Genomic DNA, 11320 nt, shown 5'->3' with positions numbered 1-11320 from the left:
ATGAGGTGGCCCCTCAGCCTCCTTCTCTCCAAACCGGAGAAGCCCAAAGTCAGCCACTCCTCATAGGACATTCCTTCCAAGCCTTTTATCAGCTTTGTCACCCTCCTCTGGACCTTCACATCCTTCTGAAATCGTGGGGCCCTGAACTGCCCACAGTATTCAAGGTGAGGCCGCACCAATACTGAATACAGCGGGATAATCACCTCTTTTGACCACTGGTTATGCTGTGTTTGATGCACCCCAGGATGCGGTTTGCCCTCTTGGCTGTCACAGCACAGTGCTGACTCCTGTTGGGCCTGCTGCCAACCAGCACCCCCAGACCCATTTCTGCAGGGCTGCTCTCCAGCCATTCCTCTCCCAATTTATGCTTGTGCCTGGCTTAACTCTGTCCCAGGTGCAGAATCCAGCATTTGACTTGTTATATTTCATCTCATTAATCATAGCCCAGTGCTCCAATCTATCTAGATCTCTCTGCAAGGCCTCTTGTCCCTCAAGAAAGTCAACGGCACCTCCCAGTGTGGTATCATCAGCAAACTTGCTAATGGTGCATTCAACTCCTGCATCCACATGGTTGATAAAGACATTGAACAGGACTGGCCCTAGAACTGAACCCTGAAGAGCACTGCTGGTGAAATCTGAGCCAAAGGCAGGTCTAAGTCTATTCCCCACGCCTGCTGTTGATCTACTGGACTGGGTTTACTGAAGAGCTCCAAAGCAAATTAGGGGGTCAGAAAACACACTTGGGTTTTTTTTTTTTTCAAAATAAATTTATTATGTTAAGTGTAAGCAAATTTGTTAAATATATAAACTACTCTATTTACAATTGTGAAAGCAGCTAGTGCTCTCCATTCCTGTCATGTTTTAATCAGACCTGGATGTCTTCCCAAGAGGTATTTTAATCCAATTTACAAGGGATTTAACTGCAAACTTGTATTTGTTTATAACGAAATAAAAGTACTTGGTCACAATGATCCCTTCTAACTTAATTCTAGGGACACAGTGCAATGTTTATGCTGAGATCACAAATACTGAAGGACTGCCCAAACAGCGCAGCAACACGCACACAAAAATTTTTGTATCTTAGCCCCTCATATACGACCACTTATATTTAAAAATTAGAGCCGTAGAGCTAAAACCTAACTTTGTCTGGTTTAATCCCATTCTACGTGATACCAATTTCCAAGTATCCAGTGGGCTCCTCTGCTAGCTGCCTCCAGCAGGCTGCCCCTGCAGATGCCACGAGGCTTATCACTCTCTGAACAGTTTGTAGTGGTCTCTCTTTCCAGGCTACTATAAAAAAACAGCTGTTTTGTATACTGAGAACTGAGTTTTTGAGAGCCAGGCTATAGCCTAACACTCTTGTAAACTGCTCGCTGCTTTCATGTGTTAGAGAAAGTCTCAGACTGCTCATAACTCTTCTTAGCCCAGATTTTAAGATCGTCATAAAACAGGGAGGAATTTAGTCAATTTGATGAGAGCCTTCTATCTCATTACATTTACAGAATCACAGAATTGTTAGGGTTGGAAGGGACCTCTGGAGATCGTCTAGTCCAACCCCCCTACCAGAGCAGGGTCACCTACAACAGGTTGTATTATTGTTACAGGTTGTATTGTTATAAGCACCATCAGACAACAGCAAGTCATACCCACCAGAAACATACAATGCTTACCATGCCTAGGGGTGCAGTAAAACAGCAGTACCAGCTCAAGGGCACCCCGGAATTTTGTTCCAGACTCTTGCTGCGATATATCTACAGATCACTCATTCATGCGTTATTAAAGGACGGCAAGTTGCAACACGTACCTCCCATTTGCTTACATCTGATCCCAGATATCCACCAAGCGCCTTCTTTCCCCACTGACACTGAATAGGGTTGCAGATAGGAGCAAATGCTGATACAGACTGTTAAGAAAGAAAGCATGGAAAAAAAGAAATTAATTAAGAAAAGTGATTTCTGCTAACTAAGAAGCAAACAAAAAGCCTTTTCAAAAATTGTTTTCAAGTTACTGCCAGAACCCATGACTCCTCCACCAAACCTCTGAGCTAAGTGCCCTAATCATTATCCTCTTTCCCTCTTATTTGTTTTTTCTAGCCCCACAGTTTTGCTTTCCTTTTTGCACATCAGCCAAGCTAGATGCCCTGTTCCTTTCCCTGTTGGGAGATGTTGGTTTGAATTCCCTTAATCAGCAGGGAAGGATCTCAAATCTACTGTTGGGTCAGCATGGTCAGAGTGTGAGATCATCTCACCTCCCACTGGATTTTGGCAGAGCTTAACAAAACCCTGAGGCATGGGGCTGCTCAGACCGGCTAAGCATGCAACAGTGTCTCATGAACTGAGGTACCTCCAGGATCAGGGGTCAAGAAAAGCGCATTTCAGATCACAACTCCAGGTACTGCTGTCAGAAGTCCAAGCCCTATTCTTACATTCCTCTTTTGGATTTGGCCTTGGGACATCAATATTGCCACTCTTATGTCTTGCAAGAAATAGCAACAAATCATCTGAGCCACTGCCAGTTCTCCTAAGATTTTGGTATTTTCAATTTAATGTTTAATTGTTTTAGATAATACAGTTAAGTGCCAACAGTGAAAATAGAAATTTCTGAACCACTGGCTCCAAAAGATAAAAAGGAGAGATAAAAATAAAGCTTTATCTTACATTCAACTCTCTCTTATAATGCCAAGCTAATGACACTGAGCAAATGTTATGCTATTTTCAAAAATGCAGTTCCATTTTTGCAGCAGCTGACTACAAAGTGCAGGGCCAGGACAGCCCATGAAAGGACTGATCCACAAAGGCAGAGCCCCTCATCTCTCAAACACCAATGCCCGATTCTCCCGCAGAAATGCATTTTGCACAAGCGTATCTCCAACAAGAACAACAAAATTTCTCTCAACCCTCATGAGTATAAAAGAAAGGCAAATCAGTTCCAGCATGTTTGATTTAGGTTCAAATAGAATACAAATGAACACAACTTCAGGTACCTCGATACTCCAAAAATCAATCTTTAGGAAAGCTGACATGCAAATCTCAGGGCAGGGGGAATGTCCTACAGATACCACTTGTGTGAAGTTCAGGTTCTTACAGTTATGCTTGCTATTAGTTGGAGTTAATAGACTCCGTAGTAAATTATAAGCAAACACACATATAATGGTGATGAAAAGGTTTGCTGGTAATAAAAACTCCAAAATGAACAAGACAAGATTTGAAAAGATATAGTAAATCACACAACTCCAGAGCTAGAAGGACCCTGTTAATATTTAAACGTAACAATTGGTTTGGAAGAACTGTAGCATCATCCAAAAGAAATGGAACTTTTCTTAACTTTTAAAATTTGCCGATTTTTTTTAATTTCAGTGATACTCACATTCCACAATTTTGGCAATTTTCCATATTCTAATAATTAGCTATCAATGAACTGCTACAACTAAAACTATTTATATATTTAATGCATTTAATGCTATAACAAAACTTGGTATTATGTTTTCTGTCTTCACTTCTATAGAAATCTATATAAGCCTTAGTATACCTTATATAAACTGTATTGTATCTTACTTTGTACTTTCCAGGATTCTTCAGAGCAAGAACAAGAGCTCCATGACCTCCCATGGAATGCCCAAAAATAGACATTCGTTCAGGGTCAGTTGGAAAATTGGCATTTATTAGTTTAGGCAGCTGTAAAGGAACAACAGTGGAATAAAAATGTTAAAGCAACTTGAGTACGTTTAGACAAAGAAATACACAAATAACTAGTGCATTTCAATGCCAGGAAGCCACTGAAACCAAAGGCACATTTTTGGTTCTAGCCTAAAAGCAATCTGAACAGGACTGCAAAAACAAAAGGAAACAATTCATCTGATAATAAGTAACTCAAAGTATCTCTATAGAAATCTATCATAGTCCTGTAACACAAGATGTGGGAATAAATACACAGTCTCATTTTAATAGATACATAAATACGTGCTCCTGTAAGTGACCAGAATGGCAAACTGGATGCTCACATTTCTTATATAGATTTTAAGGATTTCCTTTTGCACCCAGTTAAACAAAAAAAATAAAACCCAAACCCAAACCACCACCCCACTGTCCTAAGACAGACAGTGAAAACAGTCTAAATGAGCAATACAACTGAAATAGTGGTGCAGTGAAATGCGGTAGGTTGCTCCACGAGCAACAGAGCAAATATTTTACAAGAGCAGAGATTAAACAACTAATGAAATGTAGGCCAACTCTGTGTCATCTCCAGCAGGAAAGCAAAGTCAAGGAGTTCCTACTCAACCCCAGCCAGGGGTTATTACCTCTGTGCTGAAGTTCTCTACCTCCTCAGTTCTATCACAGTAACAGGGTAGTTAAGGGCCTAACAAGTAGGTAAATCCAATCACTGAAATAACCGAGGATTAAAAAAGAAATAATAAGTAATTTTTACAAAAGAGGAGAGCAAGAAAACAACCAACCATTTATAGGCTATCAAGCAAGCTTTGGTGCTAGGAACAGAGAGCATGACTGAACCGTACCCCTTCCACGAGAACCCAGAAGCACAGTTACCTCATCCTTTACGTAGGAATACATCCTATAGTTTGTTTTCCAAGGATCTTCAGTGGCATCCACATAAAAACCAGCACCAGTGCCAAAATCCCAGCTTTCATCTTCTCCTTCAATATTGCAGCCACCTACCATGAAAATTCCTTCTGTAGTTACTGTGTTTCCTTTACTAGATTTTTCAGAATTGGAAAACCTACCATATAAATCAGAGACCTGGGACACAAGTTTTTCAATCAACATGTCTCTACCCTTCCAACTAGAAGACAATTCAGATTTTTATTCATTACTACAGTGTTTTCAAGCCTTATTTCAACATCAGTTTCAAAATGCCACTTACATATTACATACAGATGTATCCAACTTTTAACTTGTTTCAGTATCCCTTCCTAAATAAACATATCATACAGATCTCTCCTAAACTAATACTCTAAAGCTTCGTCTAATTTACCCAGAGACTTATTCAAAAGTTGGCACTTGTTAGTTGGTGTTGTCAGCTTAGTTCAGTTATTAGACCTCATCCCATCAAGTACAAGAAATTATGTGAGAAACAAACTGTAGAAAATTTTCTTTCCCCCAGAAGGACAGAACTATGTATCACCAAATGGTGTGTCCACACCAGTTTATGTGCTTCAAATAATGTCTGCTACACTTCCCTTTTTAGGTTTCAACAGCATAATAGCACTTACTGTCCCTATGATTTTTGAAGTATATAATTCTACCTTTTCTGCAATTTGTTTCATTGCTCCCACCTGTAACTCCCCATAAAACTTAAGTAATTTCTTCCTTGAATAACTGCAGGGTTGTATCCTCTTTTCCAAGGCTACACTTTCAAACTAAATTTGCAGACGTCTCCTTGAAAGTCAATACATCGCATCCAGTCCTCTCTTACTCTCCCTTTGATTAGCATGTGATTTACCCGCCTAGTTTGCAGAACAGAATGTAATATTTCAAGGTATATGTGACAGGAAATAACAGCCTCCCTTTCTCCAAAATGTTCCTCGTTTCTACAATCCAAAATTACATGGGCTTTCAGCACTGTCAGATTACACTGCAAACCCTGGCGTAATGTGACAGTCCCTGACAATTTGTGCAGAAATACCTACCACCCTGTCACAGTGCAAGATCAGACTTTTACAAGGATCAAAGTTGAGTTTGCCCCAGTGACATGCCCTTGAACACTGTGTAATTTTCTAACTTAACAGTCCAGCAGTGACAGGGATTGGGGGTGCTTACACAACGTGTTGGATATAAAAAGTCTGCTACCTTCTGTCCCTCAGAGATGGATTAAAAACTCAGCCCAATCCTGCCAAGCAACGAAGGTATCGCTAATTATGCTAAAAGAAACTTGAGGAAAACCCTGAAAAAAGAAATTTGAAAAGGAACCTGCAAAATGCTGCTCAGCACGCCCACCTGGAAAAGCAAACCCCTATGAAGAAGGAAAAGTAAAGTCTGTCAGGGCCTAACAGAGGATCTGTAATGACAGGTATTTCAGGTTTCATGCAATCTTTTGCCCCATCCAGATACATCTTCTAGCTCCCGGAAGGTAATTCTTACCTAGTCGTTAACTACAGAGCTAAAAAGCATACATATTAGCCTTTTCTCTACATACCCTCAAATCTCTTAATTTGTGATTACATTTGAACTGCTCTTCACTTACTTATCCAGACAGCTCAAAGAGATTTAAGAACATTTGGGGTCTCTAAGCTAAAATCTAAGAGTATAATATGAAACACCTACTGAAATTCATCTAAACAGCGGAGCAATTCCAATCAGTTATTAGACTAAAAGGCTGCAAAGAAGGTTTTAAATGAAAATGGACAAAGCAATGAGCTAGGCAAATGCAGTTTCACATTGATAGAGACAACTTACACAGGCAACACCAAAACCAAGTCCCAGTATAATTACTCAAGGGTAATTCTAATCTTCACATAATGCGTGTAATGCAAAGGCTAGTTGCCCATCTCTGGTCTGCAGCAGATAGCAACAATGAAGTGTAAAGTTCATTAATATACAAGCCTTGCTCTTCTGTCCCTCTTTTTCATTAGAAACATTCATTTCTGTTCTTTGACCCTATGCAACTTCAAAACCTAGATGTGAAAAATATTTTCTGGAAAGAACACCACTTCATTCCCCTATTACCTGTGCTCAGATCTGACCCACTAAAGCTTGGGAAATATTAGAAGACAGCCACCTTTGTATACAGCATTCATGAGATCTTAGCAGAATCCAGCAAATGCTAAACATAATACACTGAATCCCTAAAAGACCGTATTTCCAGTAACTGCATATCCACCATTTTCAGGTTTCCCATACTAGACATAAGCTCAGCTTCATGCAAATAACAGCACATCATTTAAAAAAGCCATTTATCAGGAGCCTGTTGCAGCTGCAGGGGGAAAGGTTTCTGGTTTGCTTTTCTAAGTATTGGAATCCTCTGGAGATATAACAGGCTTTAGAAGACAGAACACAAGACAGAGTAAACATTACATCTTTGCATGACAACACAGTTTTGCAGATTTTTTTAAAGTCTCAGCAAGCCACAAAGTACAGGCAAGTATCTCTGGTAACACATGCCTCTCGTTTTCATTTTCTTCCCTCTCCTCCTTTGTGCTGAAATAAATGGCCCCTTTGTTCTAGTTTTAGTGCCATGACAATAAAAGAGTTTCAAATGTCAAACCTTCACTGCCATGTTATTAAGAATATAGACAATATAATCTAGCAAACAGTGCAAGATATAGAGGTGAGGTCGTATTCTGACTCAGGTGGACAACACACTTTGTAGCAAACCGCAGCACTCCATTCTGTGAGGATAAAGATGACTGTTATCTGTTAAAACTTACGTGGGCTTGTGTCTGGTGCGACTACAATAAGGCCATGTTCAGCTGCAGCTTGATGAAAACCAGCTTTCGTTATAAAATTCTGTTCTGTGCAAGTTAACCCTAGAGAAATAAAAATATCTTTGGTTACACATTGCTCAGAGCACACCAGCCTCAAAAACCTTTGTGACAGAAAAGGTTTTGAAAAATAAGAGCGATTCCCATCTCCTTAAACACGCAAAAGTCTTTTTACTAGATTCAACAATACTTAATAATCCACAGAAACAGAGTTGCACTTTCACATCTAGTCACACTAGCGTTTGACCAAACAATTGACTCCACTGTCTACAGACACTGTTGCTAAGGGTAACATTAACTTCTGACACCTAACCCCGCAACTACGTTTTTCTCTCTACTGCCACTTCAGCTGTTTGCATTACAGAATTCTGCAAGTAGTCTGTCAAATACTACATTCTTTAGACAGGATGAAGGCCCGTAAGCACTCTGGCTCCAAAACCCACAGCAATCCGTACCTTTTGTACTGCAGCAAGCCCAACTGAACTCCAATTACAAATAAATAATACTGCATACCAGTATTTCAATTTTTCTTTACTGTGCCATTTGAGAGGAGTTAATGATTCTAGTTTTCTCTGAGGACAAGTCACAAGTAACCTAATTTGACTGATACACTAGCCAAGACAGCATGGTAAATGTGCTGTATCACTCAAAGCTCTTCAGACAATTTTGATTCATTTTTACCCGGTGCACTGTCATTCTACAAATCAGACGTACCAGCTATTTTGTAAAATTAATACATATAAGGAATATAGTCTCCACACTACCAGTTAATTGTCCACCTTTCTAAACACAAGTGTCAATAAAGCCATTCCGAAAATTACAGGACAGCGCTTCTGCTTTTCATTTTGAATGATAGGAAAAAAAAAAAAAAAAAGATTTAATTAATTAATCCTAGAGCCAACATAAATTTTGAAAGCAATGCCTTAACATTATTTATGCACTTTTGGTGCACGACCCAGCTCTGAGGGAGATGAGAGGAACAGGGCAGAGGAACAAAGCCAGGATAACTGGGAATATATGTTTGTCCATACAGTCTCATCCCAGCTTGCCTTATACCCAGCAAGACAGCAGCTGGATAGGGCACCGCAGGAGCTGGAGAGATGAAGAAACAATGCTGTGGATGAGACAATTTCACTCCTGCCACACAACCCTCTTCAGCCCCTGGCCCCTTCTGATCCCCCAGTGTTACCTCACTCTAGATGTGCTGGCACCAAAGCAGCGAACAGCACCCCCTTTTCCAAGTTGCCAGTTCCAAGTTCACCAGTTCACCAGCACTCAGAATAAGGTGGGGTCCAGAGGACAAATTTGCTGGCTCCCATGAGCTAGATTTTGCCCCCCATCCTGTTAGCTGAAGCAGTCTGTCATAGACAAAGGGAAGCGGAAGGTGCGCCAATGGGAAGGCCTTTGAGGAGAACCTTTAAATATGTATAGTTTAGAACAAAAAGTATGTAGATTTCAGAATAAAAGGGTAGAATATTTTGAACAATGAGCATTTTAGAACACAATCCGGTAGGCTACCCCCTGAGGCCGGCTGCATCCAGCTTTATCACAATACACTCAAAGTAAATGCCTGTTCCACAAGACTTTTGTAGATCGAAAGAGCTGCCACGGCAGTACCTCCGCATCAGGTTTCCAGTAACAGTAGCGCAGTAGCTTAAACATGCTTATCTTTTTAAGTTACTAAAATTTGTGTTACTTACCCGAGAGCCAATACAGCACAGGACACTTTCCGGTTTCTGCTTTTGGAGGCAAGTAGATTCCAAATTTCATTTTGCATTTTAGCTCTGCACTGTATTAATAAAAAACTCTTTGTTATCACCACTACTTAATTAACAAGGTCACTAACGTTTAAAAAAGAAGAGAGATTTGGTCTGTGAATTATGACAACTAAGCCAAATAAAGTGAAAAGCAATTTTTAAACTCAGCCTTATCCTCCTGAATTGACAACAGCTAACCTTCCTACCTTGTTCTGAATATACTTAAAACAGACACTTACAGATAAGCCACATTTTTGCTGTGCTGCTAACTGGGAACAGTTTGAAAATTGAATTTTGAACTCCATCGATATTTAACTTGAGCTTTTTCTACTAAATTGGAAAGTAATTTTTACTGAAGAACACATCCACATAACTTGCAGAACATAACCTGCACAGTATACCCCAGAAAGAGAGGTTTTCAATCTGCTAAATCTACAGACCAACCGATTGCCCAGTTAATACCAAAGCCTAAAATTGTCAATAAGAGTTTATCTAAGCATAACTAATGATTTTTTTTCTTTGGATCAGAAATGAAAAAAAGCGATTTTTTTTTCTGTTTGCCTTCATGAAACAAGATCTGTATCTACTGCATCTCTCTGCTCACAGCTTTTTAGGAGTGCGTAGAAGTGAAGTATCCAGTACAGTGAGTGGAACTTTGTACACACAGTGGTTCTCTGCACTGCAAACAGGACAAGCCAAGGTAATGGACCTTCATTTTCAGAAGTAAAAATACTGGCTTCCCACCTCAGATCTGCAGCACTAAGTATACTAGACATGTTAAACATTAACACAGAAATAGCAGAACACAGCCAAAGCAGCAGTAGACAGCATTCCTTACTGAAATATGGATATTAGTGAGAACACACTATCTTCCTGCGGACTGAGAACACTGACAACAATGACAGTATGGATTCACTGCTCCATGCTAAATATCTAGGTTGCTTTTGTAGTGTTTACCTGTCATGTTCAAACACCTTCTGGAAACCCTCATAGCATTTGTTGCTGGAAACCTGTTTCAGTGCCATGGCCTTATCTGCAAAAAAAAAAAAGGAACAACTTAAATTTGAAAATAAGACATTCCTGGATTTACAGTGAGTTATGAGAACATAAAAGTTGAATGCAACTTAGAACACCTTTGTTTAATGTCACAGTTTTTCAGAAGAAAGAATCTCCTCCAAACACTTTCAGATCTTTCATTAACTTTCTATTTCCCCATAGAAATGGAGGGGAGGGGGAACTGAACTCTTGAGAGCAGAGCTGACAAGACCTTCCTGCTTCCCTACAGACCCACATCTCCAATCACCTTTACCTCTGCAGTAACCATAGCTTGCTCTCAGGTGCTGTGGTTAGCCTGGAGCTGCCTGTGACGAGCGGCCAGGCTGCCTCTTCCACAATGACCATGCAGGAGGGAAACCTGTCCCACTTTTCCTTCTCCGTGCGTGCCAGTATCCAGCCACTAATTACCACATCTTTGACAGAAATTAACTACCTTGTTCTAAAGCTCTGGGGGACGGCAGAAAGACAGGCCTCACAGAGAGAGAGGCAGAAGGCTTATTTCCATGGGAAAGAAACAGTATGAAAAAATACAAGCAAGGAAACAGTCACGGGAGTTTTAAAACAGCCGGTAGCACACTCATAGCAAACTTGGTATGGAAACTGGGGAAAGTTGACACAACTGGAGGCGCTGTTGTTAAGCGTCTGAGCTTGCACAGACGGCAAGGCCAATTAGGCAGCTGAAAGGGGAAGGGGCCTGAAGGGTCAGCACACAAGCAAAATCCTGAGGAGAAACCAGGTAACATCCGAGCAGGTAACAAAATGCCATAAACGAAAACGCTCCCTCCCTCATACCTGTGCACAAAAACCACGCAGCACCGACAGCCCTCAGGGCCTGTTCACTCTCTTCCACCACCCCAGCGGGGCTGCAGTCGAGGGGCGTCCACGCAGAAGCGCTTCACGCCCACTCCGACGGCAGCATCAAGCCAGGGCCCGCTGGAGCAGCGGGCAGGGCCCACCGGCCCCGGCCCCACCTCGGCCTCCCTCCCGTTTCCCTTCCTGCACTAAATTTCCACACAACCACCCCTTCCCGCCGCACCAAAGCCCTCTCCTGCGCCTCCCTTTGCACCCTCCC

General features: G+C 41.1%; 1 protein-coding gene across 1 annotated transcript in view; it reads right to left on the bottom strand.

Moving 5' to 3' along the window:
- The window catches only part of ESD (esterase D), a 13528-nt gene extending 3307 nt beyond the window's left edge, over positions 1 to 10221 (bottom strand). The window contains exons 1-6 of the mRNA XM_009880933.1: positions 10150 to 10221; positions 9136 to 9224; positions 7382 to 7480; positions 4545 to 4669; positions 3555 to 3674; positions 1805 to 1903 (exon numbers count right to left, since the gene is read on the bottom strand). Coding sequence (XP_009879235.1) covers positions 1805 to 1903; positions 3555 to 3674; positions 4545 to 4669; positions 7382 to 7480; positions 9136 to 9224; positions 10150 to 10217 — 600 coding nt within the window. The 5' untranslated portion in view covers positions 10218 to 10221. The remainder of the gene's footprint in view (positions 1 to 1804; positions 1904 to 3554; positions 3675 to 4544; positions 4670 to 7381; positions 7481 to 9135; positions 9225 to 10149) is intronic.
- Between the last annotated feature and the right edge of the window lie 1099 nt (positions 10222 to 11320).

This window comes from Charadrius vociferus, unplaced genomic scaffold (assembly GCF_000708025.1).
Source record: "Charadrius vociferus isolate BGI_N301 unplaced genomic scaffold, ASM70802v2 scaffold210, whole genome shotgun sequence".
NCBI classification, from domain to species: Eukaryota; Metazoa; Chordata; class Aves; order Charadriiformes; family Charadriidae; genus Charadrius; species Charadrius vociferus.
This window is presented reverse-complemented; position numbering and strand designations above follow the sequence as displayed.